The sequence below is a fragment of the Prunus persica genome, chromosome G1 (genome assembly GCF_000346465.2).
Source record: "Prunus persica cultivar Lovell chromosome G1, Prunus_persica_NCBIv2, whole genome shotgun sequence".
NCBI lineage: Eukaryota > Viridiplantae > Streptophyta > Magnoliopsida > Rosales > Rosaceae > Prunus > Prunus persica.
The window spans coordinates 47,355,394-47,371,095 of record NC_034009.1 but is presented as its reverse complement, the minus strand read 5'-3'; the positions used below and the strand labels follow the sequence as shown (position 1 = coordinate 47,371,095).

The window sequence follows — 15,702 nt, the reverse complement described above, 5'->3', positions numbered from 1 at the left end:
TTATTTAATTATTTTTTATCCACGTGTCACAATGTAATTGGGCAGGTGGGCTCCACTTAGTCGCACTTAACTGAATTTATAATGGCAGGGACCATTTGTGATAAAAAGCCCAAACGTTAAGGACTACAGTGTCACAAAAAAACCTCAATGACCATTCGTGATAATTTCGTAAACGTGAAGGACCATTTGTGATAAAAAGCCATATTTTTTTAAAACATAAAAATGTAATAAACTAACAATGATAAAACTTTCGCTACGTCACAAATTACGATAATGTCCTGATACAAGAGAGAAATAGGAAAAGATATCCCCACAAGAGAGAAATAGGAAAAGAAAAACAGCAACAAAAAGAAGAAACATCCATTCGACCAAAAACAAGGTCTACATCGTATGTCTCTACTCACCTTAACATATTCGTATGAATTTTTGGGACTTGAATTTATTTATTATGGAATTCATTCTGGACTTGATATTGTGTGTCAGCCCTAAATCGATTTGGGTAAAGTGTCTGATTTAGGGATTGAAGTTTCATATGCTGTCATTTTCTTTGTATTTCTTTGGAAATTCCTTGCAAAACAATATTATCTCATGTTCAAGTTCTAATAATATGGTCTGTTTTGAAAGGAAAAAAACACACACAAAAAAGAGAAACCAGCAAATGAATAAAAATGTCCTCTGGCTAATGCATTAACTAATATACTTTCTCCCAAATGTAACTGAAAAATGTGTGAGGCAACAACAAAAAATGCTTATGCCGTTTTCATGAGGAGCGCCTTGAAGCTTATGGAGAAGAAATATTTTAATTTCACAATCAGTTAAGGAGTTCCCAATCACACTTGAAATACTTTTAATCAGCTGTCGTATCGTATCATCAGAAAGTTCTATATATTGTTTGAGATGCATCATGCCAGGTAAGGCTGTTGAGTAGGATTCCAACCGCTTCTAAGCTCCCCAAGCTGGTTCTCCTTTGGTTCTGCACCAGATATTTGCATGCACAATGACAGATTTCTGGTCTCTATTGTCTTGAGTATAAGAATGGCCACCAACTGATATGGTCAACCAAACACCGTTAAGCTCCTGTACCGCATAACTCCATCTTTCCAGATCTTCATTTCAATACAGGAAACCATCATAAGAAGCACATAAGTACATAAGTGGTTGCGATGGATGAAAAGGACATATTGAGGCTTATTTTAGGTCTATTATTGACTTTAAGGGAACCCGACGGTTCCTAAATTCTCATTGTACATCAATAATCTAATGCAAGGAAAAATGAAAATTAACAAAGAATTCAAACACACATACTTTTGAGTCTTTTTTTGAGGAGGTAGGGCAATATTCACCTGTGCAAATGAATAGATGGAAAGTGTGACAACATGGAACATCAATGCCAAAGGTGAGCTTATCCTGTCAGAACAAAATAAGCAATCATTTCGAATGCACATCCATATCAGCTTATATTAATCAAACTATTGATGTTAGTCACCTGCTACAGATGGGTAGGACCCAAACCATGATAAACCAGACAATTTGTCATCATTGCCATGCCAAACAGTTAAAAACCTGAAGAGGCTGATACTTGGCTACTTGCCTTAACGTCATCTGCGATGCCATGTATGAAAACTATGATAAACCATTCAGAGCCGATGACAGAAACATTTTTTGTTCGATCTCCCTGAAAGATAGTCAAGGAACACAGCCAAGAGGGTTAAAAATGGAAGCTACAAGCCTACAGCCTACAACACTGGAAAGTTAATTGTGCAAAATAACAGAGCTGCATTTCACACCCCCATGAATCAAGTCATTCTGTCACTTTGGAGGGAATAATTAATCAGAGAACAATTACCCATAAAGACAAGATGCAGTGCAGAGTTGACGCAACCCAATTTTGACTTCCTTACTCATAAAAGCAATTTGCCTGCAGATTGATTTGATGCACAGTATTAAATGCAGATTGATTTGATGTACAATATTAAACACAGATAGATTGATTTAAAGGCTAAAATACAGCAGCGTTCCAAATCCTCAAAAACAGTCTGAGAAGAGCTCATTCCTAAACTCTGAAGGTACTCACGCCAAAGGGATGCCCAAAATCGAACCCTCTCCAGATCCACCTCCTCACCCCTTCCTCAAAGATCCTCCTATACCTCTATCCATACCACCCAAAAAATTACCAACACAGTGCATCTTTTCAACACTATGCCCCCCTTTCTGCCTCCAAAGAACTCAAATCTTGCACTATCATTTTTACACATCAGACACGGATGGAGTAAAAGGCACCAAGAAGGTTGTCACCTCTGAACCATATCACAAGTATTCAACCACCCATGAACTATAATCCAAGCTAACACCCCTACCTTAGGAGGTACTTCAGCCTTTCAAATTGCATGAGAGGGGCCAAAAAGGGAGAGAGAAGAGTTGTCCATTAGCTGTTTTGAAAAAAAAAATTACATGAGAAGACTCCCAGCAACCCCAAAATCCATACTCTTCTATCCACTCTAGATGGAACCACACATTTTCAAAGACAGCCAATAACTCTGTTAAACCCCACCTCCTGATAATTTAGATTCCTTCTAAACCCAAAATCCTAGCTCGAAAGAAAAGAAGAAGAATCTGTACATGAATGGGATAGTAAGGAAAAGGGATCATCTGCATAAGGAAGAAATAGATTACAGAAAGCTGTTTCTCCTACGCAACAGTCTTCTCAAAACCTCACGCTTTGTCCATTTCCAACTCCAAACCAACAAAAAGACAACAAAGAATGTAGGCCTCGGAGATATATTTCCAAGGACATCGACCTGAACCTCTCGTCACAATTTTACAAACCCCACCCGTTGTCATGCAACCCCTACCAAAGAGCATCCCTCTCCTGTGAAAACCTCCATAACCATTTCACATGTAAAGGTTTATTTCTCCTTATTAAATTCCCAACATGTGCATCACCAAGTCCCATTGACCAAATTACTCTTATTCCCTCCCATCATGCCTTTGCACAGAAAATTTACCATCAAACTTTCAATCCTCTTATAAAAGATGTCTACACTCCCCCTATTTATCTTGGCCTAACAAGGACTAAGACGACCAAATGTGAGATAATTTTGGGGGGGGGGGGGGGGGAGGAGGAGAGGGGGAGGAAGGGGAGGAGAGAAATAAAATTGCTGGGTTTTGCTCCTTTGGAAGTTTAGGATCCTATGTAAATTTAAAGATCAATCTGGGTCATGAGGAAGAGGACAAAATTTATAAAAAAATGAAATAAGAATCAGAGTAAAGATGGATCTCTTAGAAGGAAAGCGAAGCAGAAACTTTTACTTCACTGAAGGTCAAAGATTTAGGGTTTGGGGTTTGAGACTCTCCCTAGTACAATGACACCACACAGGAAGTGAAAAGAAAACTATATACTCGAAAAAGATGAAGCCAGATATGTTTACACTTAAAAAGCAACAGAAAAAGGTCAGATATGTTCTTCCATCAGAAAAGACCACCATCATTAACTGTATTCTTGCCGGAAAGTTTTTATTCTTCCCAGAGTACCTTTCACCTACAAAATGCCAAAATTCTACCTTCCTTTATTTTCTTTTAGCTTTATCTTCTTTCTTTTTTTTTCCTTTGTCTTAAAAGAAATCCATGTACTGATAAATCCCTCAACTATATTGGTGCCTTCGTTTTCAAGTACTGTGGCTATTAGTCAGACTGCAATATTACAAAAGAAATCTACTTATCCAGGAAAAATAAATACACTAACCTCTGCACTTCTGATTTCTTCATGCATGCATTGACTGAACGTTACGGCTCTGAGTTGGCAGCCAACTGCAAGCTGTGATATTTCAAGTCCCTCTTCCCGAACAATTGCTAGATATCTACATGAGATTTAACATGTTCATGATGGAATAAAAAAATTTGAGCACCATGGGATAAAAGGGGAAACAAAAAAATTGTTTATGTGATAATGTGTCTTATTGTTCAAAATACAAAGATTGGTTTAGTGTCGTCATCTTTACTAGTAAGAAAATGGTAAAGTAGTGGTCCAAATTTTAAACCCATTTTTTCAGGAAAAGTAATGCCTTCATTTCTAACAATTTCTCCATAAAATCTGTTGAAACTATTGTTGTATGAATATGTGAGACAGGTTTTTATCGGAATGACAAGAATGTGAGGTATAATACTTATTACTAGGAGAAATAGTCACATATTATGCATTCACGTGTGTGTGTTTAGGGGTAATTGAATGGCTTTGTGACTCTAACTTGGAGAAACTAGACTTTGGCGTTTAACTATTCTAGGTTTAATTTCTTGTGCACTCAGATTAAACAAAATCATGACATTCTAATAATTCCAATTCAGATATTGCAGTTAATAGCCTTGTGCAAAGGAAATAAGCATACATACATGTGCAGGATTGCATTTTTTTCTTAATCTAAAACATCAAAGCATCCAAAATAGTGTGAAATCTAACAGCAATCACATCACAGAATGCCAAAGATCATTCTATCAAAGTTAACTGGTTATGCTTACCATTTTTTGTCGAAAAATCCTCAACGCCAAGGTCCTCATCCCAGAGAAACATATGATATATGTACTCGCTGAATGAAGAGAAAGTATATTCACATAGCAAATAAAACACTTGAAAGACTACAAATCCTGTGTCACATTCTCTCGATACATAAATAACTAGGTGAAAACGCTCGTATTCACAATTCATAGCGCTTACACAAAATCACTGTGAATATAATTTTTTTAAATCACTTTGGTTGTAGTGCTCACGGATAAAGATTTAAAACCCAGAAAACACCAACATCAAATATCAGTATTTTACGGTCCATCAATTCCCTCAATCAACATCGAATATGTCTGAGGATGAAGCTGGCAACCCATCTTCTCCATGATGCTTACGAGCTCAGAGCATATATTGACAAGACCCCTCTTAAGTAAACCATCAAGGAGAACTTTCCAAGCTACTTCATCGTAGTTATACCCACAACGAAGCAAAGTACGAAAAACGGCTTTTGCCTTCTCAGTCTTCTCTTGATCAAGAAGCCCACATACAAGCAACATTGAGGACTCCAATGTTGGTAAATAACCATCCTCAATCATCGCATCCACCAATATTGATGCCTCTCCATACACTTGCAACTTACAGCAACAAGTAAGAAGAGAATTATAAATATCCTCACTGGGAGAAATTCCTCTCTCTCTCATATGACTGTATAACCTCTGGGCTACGTCCAAGCGTCCCTCTTTGCAAAGACCTACTATAAGCTTGTCATAAGTGTTCGTACTGGGTGCACAACCATGCCCAACCATTTTTTCAAAGAGCTCTAAAGCAATTTCAAAATCCATTGTCTTCCAAACACCAGTAATATCGATGGAGGAGACATTTGGGACCAAATCAAGTCCCACTATATTATTGTTTGTCTTCATTAACTTTTCATTCGAAAGATGTTTGATCAGAAAGGCATAGGTATAGTGAGAAGGATCACAACAAGCATTTGACATACGCTTAAGAACATCAAATGCCAATTCAATTAATCCCATACGTCCATATGCATCAATTAATAATGTATAAGTCAATGAGTCTGCTATAATTCCTTCTTCATTCATCTTAATCATCAGCTTCTCTGCCTCTTCTACATTCCCTATGCCGCAATATGCATGAATAAATGTAGTGTAAGTAAATAGGTCAGGTTGATTACCAGAACACACCATCTGGTCGAAAAGCCTATGAGCATGGTCAAAGTCCCCTTCTTTCAACATTTGCTTAATTAGAATTGTATAAGTAGGTACCGTAGGTTTCACACCAATACTTAACATTTTTTCCACCAGTAATAATCCTTCCTTCAGTTTTCTTTCTTTGCACAACACATCTATCAAGGTATTGTAAGTGTACGAGTTTGGCGAACAGTCTTCTGCAAGCATTCTATCAAACAAGGAATGGGCATCGCTGACTTTCCCAACCTTGCAATAACCATCAATCAAAGCAGTAAAGATCACTTCATTTGACTTTATGCCTTTCTCTTTGAGAGAATCGAACAGGGCATGAGCTTCTTCCAATCTCCCCCTCTTACAGAGAGTGTCTATGAGAACACTGTAAGTCCATTGGTCAGGAACCAAACCACTATCTTTCATCAAATTAACCAACCTATAAGCACTATCCAAATGGCCTATCTTACACTGCCCATGGATTAATGAATTATATGTAACTAGGCTTGGCAAGAGCTTCCGATCAAGCATCTTATTAAGCAGTGTCATTGCCTGGTATACATTTTTCCTTTTACAAAACCCGGAAATCAATTCATTGAATGTTCGAGCATTTGGACAACAATTACTTGATTCCATCAAAGCCAAAATATCAAGTGCAGCCTCAACTGTTCCCTCCTTACAGTACCCATCAATCATTGCGTTGTAGGTGACAACATTAGGAACCAACCCTTTCTCCAACATCTTGTTTAGCAAGTTTCTAGCCTCATCAAGCTTATTTTCCTTACACATACTATCAATGAGCACGGTATAAGTATGAATATTTGGTTCACAACCCTTGTCCGTCATCTCTTTAAATAGATTCATAGCTTCTAATTTCCTTCCCAATTTACACAATGCACAAATAAGAACGGTAAATGTACGCACAGTTGGAAAACAATTATCCTCCCCCATTTGAGAAAACAACTTGAAAGCCTCATCAATCCGACCTACCTCACAAAACCCATGTATTAAATTAGTATAGGAAACCTCATTTCTTTGACAACCCTTGTGCGGCATTAGCTTAAAAACCCTATAGCTAGTATCCACATCCTTATTCCTACAATGTCCCAGAATCAAAGAAGTGTACGTAAACGTATCAGGGCGCAAGCCCGCCTGCCCTATCTTACTAAAATACAAGTCTGCCTCAGCCACATTGCCCAATTTACAGGAAGCATTGATCATGGTATTAAACGTATGCAAATTCGGCGAAACCATATCGTCTAACATCTCCAAATACAGAGTTTTCAAATCTTCAAACAAGGAAAACCTAGACAATGACATTAGGAGCAAGTTGTAGCACCTGACAGTGAGCTTGAACTCGAATTCTAGTGCGCGGTTCATTCCCCGCAAAAATTCGAGCACAAACAAGGCATCCTGAGCGGAAGTGGAAGCCTTGATCATCGAAATTCGGATCTTTTCGGCGACCCGGAAGAACCCATTGGGGATCAGAATGTTGAGCAAGGAGGAATGGCAATGGACGGTGTGCCTGTAACCGGGTTTGAGGGCGATCCAGTTGAAGAAGCCGAGGGCGGTCTGGGGATCGAGATTGAGAGCGAAAAGGGAAGAGACGTGGGAAGCGGAAATGGAGGGGATTAGTTTCTTGAGGGAAGGGTGGCGTTGCCAATTGGGGCGGGAGAGAATGGCGAAGAGCTGGGAGGAGAGATCCACTGGCTGTTCGGGGACTGGAGGAAGAGAAGGAGAAGCAGCGGCAGTGGTGGAAGAGGTGGAGAAGGGTTTGATGAGGAGGAGGAGAGAGAGGAAGGGCTCAGGTGGGTGGTTGATACAACAGATAATGGCAATGGGTTTGGGTTTTCTCATCATCTTCTTCTTTGTTGGGGCATTGGATGGATGAGGAAGGAGGAGGACCACCCAATTCTTCAGTTCATGAGAATGGATTGCATTTGGATTTGAGGGAGTAAGAAAAAAGGTGCATAGCCTACTGTTTGCATAAAAAAATTGAATCAGAAAAATGAGAAAATGGTGGTGTTTTGAGGAGGAGGAGGGGTGAATAGTAGGTTTGTGTTTCTCTCTCTGCACACTCCTTGACGCTTCACTTCCAATTTCCAACTCACAGAGCCACGGCTGGCTGGAGCACCTGCAGATGTGGGCTCAACTCAACGAAACTAAATTCATGGACCTTTAGGCCTGGTTCGGTGGGCCAGGCAGGACATGACAAATCCAATTATCCTACATATGTTTACACGATCTAGCTCAGTGGAAATGAATATTATCTTGCATATTAATGGTCTCATATTCGAAATTCCATGACACCGTAGTAGTTTGTGTGTGAGAAACTTTCTCCCCTATAATTTAGAGACTATTAATTCTATTAACAATAATAATAATAAGTATTCGACATATAGAGAAAATAAGTCCAAAACCCCCCACTGGGTTTCCAAATTCTCTTTGTTTTTGGGACGTTTTGTTCAATGACCATTTGGTGTAGTAGCATTTGATCTCCACTATCTTATGGTGTATTTATTAATCAGGAATTGAATTTCAAATATGGAGGATTTCTGTGTTTACTTCACATCAATGAATTAAAAAGTAAGTTGATTCCACACAAAATCAAGAATCCAATTCTTGAGTTAGAGGTGGTATTCTAATTCCTAGAGAACTAACCCATTACAAATCCATCTTTTTTACCCATTATATCCTCACACAATTTTTTAAATTCCAAATTTGTCATTTACTTTAACCTAACAATGAGGACATTTTAGTAATTAAAACTACTCCTACCTCAATTCTATATGGTTTAACAAACACCTTAACTTTAAAGTGAAGCAAATTTTTGGTGAAAAAAATAAAAGCAATCTCAAATAGGGCGTTAGTTGGAAAGAGAATGTTAGATGTAACAACATGTGACATGTTAACTAATGACATCGTGAAAATTACAAAGAACGATCAGGCTATGTTTTACAAAATCAAAGTGTTGGATTCTAGGCTTGTGTTGTTTTGCAACTTTGTGTATGCTTCTTGTGATGATGATGTCCATGGTTGTGTTTTATTTTTACGAAATATACGGTTGCAGTTCTAAAAGTTCTAAAAACTTCACTTCATACTCAAATAGTTTCATCCCCTTCCGTTTCTTCTCCCTTCACAATTAAGCTCATGCTTCACTTACCCATCAATTGCCAAAGAGCCGGCTAGAGGATTCTTTCCACAAACTTATCTGTTCGCTTTAATAAACTGCAAACAAAGAGCTTTACACACAATTGCATCTCAACAAACACTGAATTCCCTAAAGAAAACAAAAATGTACAACCTTTATCAACAAAAGAGCCTTCATATGATGCGATTTACAACGAATTGATGATACAATCACAACAAAATAAGCTGGACAGACCATTCCTGCCTGGAATACAACAATACGTTGTGTCACCAGGCACCAGCTATTCAACAAAATTGGTGAGTGAATTTCATATCACAACTTCCATGTCAGTCTTCAAATAGTTGTCGTCAGCTGTTTGAAACGAATCTGCATCACCAGAAAATTCTATATGTCGTTTGCGATATATTGTCTCACGCGGTAATTGTATGCACAGTGATGTGAGTCTGATTTCTGTTGTCTGTGTATAAGAAGGGCCACCAACCATGCATTTTGCGTGATGGATGTCCTGTAAATAGACGATGGATACTTCAGTTTGCTGATAGTTGAAATGGGTCAACCCAACATTTATCCTCCTTTACTGCATTACTCCATCTTTCTTTAAAGATCTGCATATCAATAAAGGACTGCATCCTAACCTGCCAACATGTCACACTCACCAGATAAGTAGCTGTAAAGAATGTACATGAAATAGTTGCATCGTCTACAAATGCCCATGTGCGTGCACACAGAGCGAGAGAATACAAGATTGACAGAATCTACAATCCTGATGAGCAGGACAAAGCAGTTGACAAAATAGGACATGTGAAGAAAACTTACTTTAGCTCTGTCATTGACTTTATCAGAGGCAGATGGTGCCTGAAATTACAAAATATGAACTCACAATATATGTAAATAAAGAATCTAATACAGAAAAAGAAATTCAAAACACACCAATGCTTCGGGGTCCCCTTTCTGAGGAGGAGCTGGAGCATTAGTCACCTATGCAGAGGAATAGATGGAAAAGAAAAAAAAAAAATCAGAGAATATATTGAACATCAAGACCATGGGTCAGCTTATCCTGCTAGAACAAAACCAGAAATCATGTTTGATACACATCCTTATCAATAAATGTTTATATAAGAGTACATCTTGCATCAATCCAAGTATTTCACACTAATGATGTTGCATAAGCTAAGATGTATCGGACTCAAACAGTAAAAATCCAGACGAGTCTTCAACATTACTATTGTGAACAGTTAAAAAGGCCCAAGATGCCTTGATGCCACTATACTTGCCTTATTTCCATCTGAGACACCAAGTGTAGGAAGACCAAGATGAACTATATATTCAGAGTCAACCACACCAACATTTTTTGTTCGATCTCCCTGAAAGATAATAGTTCTGGTATCACAAAGTATAGCCAAGGAGTTAAAAATGAAAGCTATAAGGTAGAAGAATTACTTGTGCACAATAACCAAGCTGCACGTCCAGGCCCCATGCATGGATCAAGTCATTCTGTAGGGAGAATAAATAATCACAGAATAATTATATTCACCATAAAGTTTCTTATAGAAAAATTTCCATAGAAACAACGTACAGTGCAGAGTTGACATAATCCAATTTTGACTTCCAAAATTTCGAAAGCACTTACATATGGTGCATAGTAACTATATACTTTATAGCAAGGCTTCTGGACTGACCTTTCTAGAAAATAGTAAAAATTATCCAAAATAAAATATTATTTTGCATCTAATGGTTGTTTCTACAACAATATATTCTTGTGTTTAACTTACACGGGTTATTCAGTGTAACCATTAATAATAAAAAATTGGTGGAGGCATAAATGATGAGATCTATTGGCAACCCATCTACACTCTGTCATGTATTTTTGTTCATTACCAAAAGTAAATATGTTGTGAATGTGGGTGGTGTTGGTTTTCTAGGGGTTATTTACCTGGATCATGTACCATACACATTGCCAAGCAGCTTTTGAAAATACAGGTGCCATCATTTCCACCCAACTGTACCAAACACCCAAAAGGAAACGTTTCAGTGATGTAATAGTTTATTCAGAAATATAAACATAGAGGATAGTGCATAGGCAGTTGCTTACCCTGCACACGGAGGAGCAGAGCTGTGGTTGTCACACCTTCCACTGCCTTTAAACTTATAAAACCTTCTGTTAAAAAATTAGGTGAAGATGGATAAAAGTCAATTCTAATGTATACCTTGATATCCCAGAGTAAAAAAATAATATTACACTAAGAAAAATACAAGTTATGAGAAATCCCCCAAATGGTGGCTATGCCAGAAAGCAATTGATGAAAAAAACCATAGCAACAGTAAAATATACAAAGCAAATGCATATGGTTTGCCCATTCCTCTCAAATTCAATCATAGCTCGTCCTCTACATAATTGCAAATGAAATTTATGTATACTAGGTCATTACAAATAAAATGCCCAAAGATTACCCGTCGGGCCAGGTCGTGGTCTGGGTCAAAGGAGGCCACCAAAATGGACAGGTAATAAAATATGGTTGATAAACATTGCTGGCGCATTCCCTAACGGGTTAAACTTTGGGATTCTGGTGGCTGTCTAACTTATGGTTGAAAATTATTGTCTTTTATTAGTCCCCATTAGGGGTTGGCTTTTATGTGTATTTTTGTAACTATGATATAAATATCTCCGAGCTAAAACATGCAGGCTTGAAAGTTAGTGCAAGGACTAATCAAGCAATATACAGCCATTCTTTCTCTTGAAAGATACCCCCAGGACTAAACAGTACCTCACCAGCATTGGTCTTTTCATATATTAAGCAGTACTTTTGCCATAGGAAATCCAGTTTCCAGGAAACAAACTGCACAAACCTGTGCACTTTTAATTTCTTCACACGTGCAGTAATTGGATGATACACATCTGACTTGTCAGGATCAAGTGCTGGCTGTGATATTTCAAGTCCCTCTTCCCGAACAATGGATAGATATCTACATGAGATTAACAGGATCAAAACACAATGCATGACGTCTCTGTGTCATATTGTATTTTATTAAAACCATCATAGCAGACCAGATTGATATGTGAAATTTAATAGTAATCACTATAGGGTGCCAAGATCATTTTAAAGTTTTAACTGACTATGCTTACCGTTTCGGGTCAAAATTTTCAACTCCAAGGTCCTCATCCCAAAGAAAAATATATTCATACTCGGAAACTATATCTGGATGCAAGAAACGCTTGGCGAACCACCTATGTCATCATACAGTATTGTTTCATCAAGATGTTATCCAAACACGTAGAGAGTGTTCCCACCCAATGAATGGTAACTTATTTGTAACTAACTATAGTTTTAGGTAACCACGTGAGAGAATCAATGTTACCATTTAGTTTGATTCATCACAGACACGTGTATGGCACGATCACTCCAATTTAAATCTCTCCATTTATCCACAGCACCATCATAATGAAAAAGCATTACAACAAAATCACTTGATAGAAACTGCAAAACAACAACAGATATTTCAAAACATTATAAATGGACAGAATATTCTAATGTAAAGGGCGTGAGCCAATAGATCATTACCTTTTTAACAATTCTGTCTACTATTTCTTTCTGCTTTATTCCAACTGCAATTGCCAGCAAGCTCATAGAAGGTTTTGAGTTTTCCTGACACAAGAATTTTGCAATTTTTAGGCAGCATAAACCCACCAAAAAAAATTAAAGAAAAATATAGATACACAAACACATTAATATGTCAATGGGAATGAAGCGGGTGCAAGAAAGAATTTACAATGTCCCTAAACTAGAATTTGCAAGCTTTCTTATTTGTGGGAAAAGTCTTTAAAAAAATGTGCAGTCGTTTGTAAAGAAACATAAACATTATAAAAAAAAATCCATACAGCATGGAGAAAAAAATGCTGTCATGATTTGCAACATAGCAAGCAGGAACAAGAACATGTTTAGTTTTAGAAGCCAATAAAGGTAATTCTAGCAACAATTTGTGTAAACATAATGTAATGCTTTACGTACCAACATTAGCTGATTCCAAAACGGATGATTACTTTAAGAACATAACGTATATGAAGCTAATCATGTTCACACGGTCAGAAGAATCAGGTGTGAAAATTGTGATATCCTCAACGGAAGTAAGTTGTAGTGCTGGCAGTTATATTTGGGGATGAATGCATTGAAGATTAATGATTGGGAGCTTACAACTTAAAACAACACTCTTTTTACTTCTTATGAAATTAAGATGTTAAAATGGTCGAGGCAAACTATAATAAGATGTTACTGATACGGAACTAATAATAAGAATTTTTTTATCAGATTCAGGTCAAACAGATTTCACCGGCTTTTGGACCAAGCAAAACTTTAGAAAACATGTAATACAATGATGAAACTAGTCACCATAAATGATATATTAAAGGCACATGGAAGACAGGGGAGAAAATACTAGTTAGCAATAAAATTCATGGTTCTCATACAAGGATGATTATGCATTCCCACATTCCCATTGAGAAATTAACCAGAAATAAGTATAGATATTTATAAACTAACTGATGAACCAATGGCATTATCTAAAATTCAATGAGAACAAGCCATAACATCTCATACATTATTCACAGACGAGCCCCATAAAGGCCGCACTTCCAAGTCCGACGTTTTGGCAACAATTCCTTCTGGTAGTGCCTCACTCCCCAAAGGCTGGCAACGGTTCTGAGGAAGAAGAGGGGAAAATCAGCCATAGAAGTAACTTCAACTGCCATTATAAAGAGGACACATTTTTTTCTGTAAGAGGCAAACCTTGCATGTATCAAACTTTGTGTTCTGCCTAGTGTAGATCACTTTCCATCTTGTTAATCTCTGCAAGTTTTTTAGAAGTATTTAACTAATAAGAGATGACCACACAAAAAATTCATTCAGACGTTTTTTTTCTTCGCTAATGTAGAATGAGGTTCAAGTAAAAGATGCACATAACTTGCAGAAATATTTTACATGCTACTAAGCGATATTTAGGTAGATGATATTGAAACAGAAAGACATACCTCCTTATACTCCTTAGCAATGGATGCACCACCAATGAAGTAAGCACCACAGATCAATGAAGCTACAATGAAGAGACTGCAATAGAAAGATCTGTTCTTTGGATCTGGCAGTGCGGAGGCCTGACAAAAACACTGAGCTAAGTAACAATCTCATTGTATTGCATTTGATACATCAAGAGCATCGGTTGGCCGTATCAGGAAGCAGAGGGAAAATAAGAAAGCAAACAATGAAGGCAGAACGAAAGCAGAAGTGATTTAAAGTAGTCATAAGCATTCTTCCAAACTAATTGATGCAGCATTATTAACTTCTTAGCCAAAGAAATTAAAATCTCTGAACAACAACAAACGTTGAGCTTTTCCTTTCCAAAAAAAATTCTCAATAAGCAAACAGAGGGAAACAATTTTAAGTGATTCACTAATCCAAATTCCACAACAATAGGACTATCTCGCTTTTAAGTAAATTCCCATGTCCATGTACTCGTGCAACTATGATCAAAGAGAATCATAACTCAGCCTCAAATTCGAAGCCTTTCTCTCTTGTAACATAGTCTCTGCCCATATTGAAGTTCAATTCCCATAACCTGTACAAAATTGAACTCATGGGCAACCAGTCTGGCGGCCGGGAAACAAAAGAATAGAGAGAAAAAGATACGTTTTTCTTCCATTTCCTCTACAATTTCTCAGCAACCAAACAGCAAACAAAGCAAAATAGAATTCCAACTCCATTAAACCCAAACAAACAATTATATGTATAATTAATGTATCAATGATCCAGTCGGTAGGTAGAAGACAGTCAAGTAGAATCACAAAAGCTATAATCAATCATTTTCAGGCTCATAAATACAAACAAAAATCCATAGAGAGAGAGAGAGAGAGAGAGAAGCTCACAGGATTGAAAAGGTTGATCATTGTTGTTGCAAGCAAGGAAAGGAACAGAAGAAGAAGAATAAGTTGAAGAGACAAGTTTTGGTTCTTCGCTTTCCAATTTCTAAAAGAGAAAGGAAGAAAGAAGCACAAGAAAGAAAAGTCTGAGAATAAAGAAAGGAATGCCAAAAAGTTATATAAAAAAAACAGATTCACACTTTTCTATGTCAAACACATAACCGAAGGTCCAACCAAAGAGCAGGCACGCAAAAGGTGCCAGCCAGCCAATGCTTCTGCGGGCGCCGAAACGGTGTCGCTCCCCGGAAGCAACAGCCAAACACTTCAAAACCCAGTAAAAGCGAGAGAGAGAGAGAAGAGAGAGAGAGAGAGAGTGCTAATTTGAAATTAAATTAATTAAATATTGTAATTAGGATAGGAAGAAACAGAAGAAGAAGGCAAAGCAAGCAAGCAAGTGGGTTTAATTGTGTGTTTTAATAATTTGTTGTTAAGACCTGATAATGATGATATTATTGACATTGACAATGATGACAATGATGACTAGAGACACTTTGAGCCCGGAACGCACGCGGCGAGAGAGACGCTGGAATGTTTGGATAGTGGAGTGGAAGTGCGCCCTCTCATACCTACTCTCTCGTTTACACTGTTTGCTACTCGCCATATCTTGCTAACAAGTGTCCGTCTCCCTTTTTCCTCTTTTTTTCCTGGATGTCTTCTCTTTAATTTTTTTTGGGTAATTAGGATGTCTTTAATTAAGAAAAATAAAAGAATCGGCCTCAAAAGTGGAGACAATTTTTTTTTTGTTAAGGTACAAAGTAAATTACAATGAAGATTTTCTTCCGATATTTTTTTTATAAAAAAAAGTCAAATTTTAACGATAACAACTTAAGAAGGGAAATTATTAAACCAAATACAAGAAAGAAGCAAAAGTGAATGATGAATACTAGCT

At 37.4% G+C, this 15,702-nt stretch overlaps 2 protein-coding genes across 7 annotated transcripts; both read right to left on the bottom strand.

Moving 5' to 3' along the window:
• Positions 643–7,797, bottom strand: LOC18789285 (pentatricopeptide repeat-containing protein At5g65560). Of its 3 annotated transcripts, none has more exons than XM_020554091.1 (6): positions 4,513–7,797; positions 3,743–3,857; positions 1,847–1,918; positions 1,487–1,675; positions 1,306–1,407; positions 643–1,106 (listed from the first exon to the last, which is right to left on the bottom strand). In XM_020554091.1, exon 1 carries the CDS (start codon positions 7,555–7,557, stop codon positions 4,810–4,812), a length of 2,748 nt encoding a protein of 915 aa, XP_020409680.1. In that variant the 5' UTR covers positions 7,558–7,797; the 3' UTR covers positions 643–1,106; positions 1,306–1,407; positions 1,487–1,675; positions 1,847–1,918; positions 3,743–3,857; positions 4,513–4,809. The 3 variants fall into 3 exon arrangements, with proteins under 3 accessions (XP_020409680.1, XP_020409679.1, XP_020409681.1); XM_020554090.1 differs by having other exon boundaries at positions 1,344–1,407; XM_020554092.1 differs by lacking the exon at positions 1,306–1,407.
• LOC18792711 lies at positions 8,894–15,156 on the bottom strand. 4 transcript variants are annotated; one of them, XM_020554363.1, is made up of 16 exons: positions 14,954–15,155; positions 14,760–14,859; positions 13,872–13,991; positions 13,630–13,689; positions 13,441–13,542; positions 12,409–12,492; positions 12,206–12,324; positions 11,973–12,074; positions 11,696–11,812; positions 10,941–11,006; positions 10,782–10,848; positions 10,289–10,342; positions 10,123–10,212; positions 9,779–9,826; positions 9,665–9,703; positions 8,894–9,483 (listed from the first exon to the last, which is right to left on the bottom strand). In XM_020554363.1, the coding sequence occupies exons 2-16, from the start codon at positions 14,778–14,780 to the stop codon at positions 9,376–9,378; spliced, it is 1,197 nt and encodes a 398-aa protein (XP_020409952.1). In that variant the 5' UTR covers positions 14,781–14,859; positions 14,954–15,155; the 3' UTR covers positions 8,894–9,375. The 4 variants fall into 4 exon arrangements, with proteins under 4 accessions (XP_020409952.1, XP_020409953.1, XP_020409954.1 ...); XM_020554364.1 differs by having other exon boundaries at positions 14,976–15,155; XM_020554365.1 differs by having other exon boundaries at positions 14,988–15,155.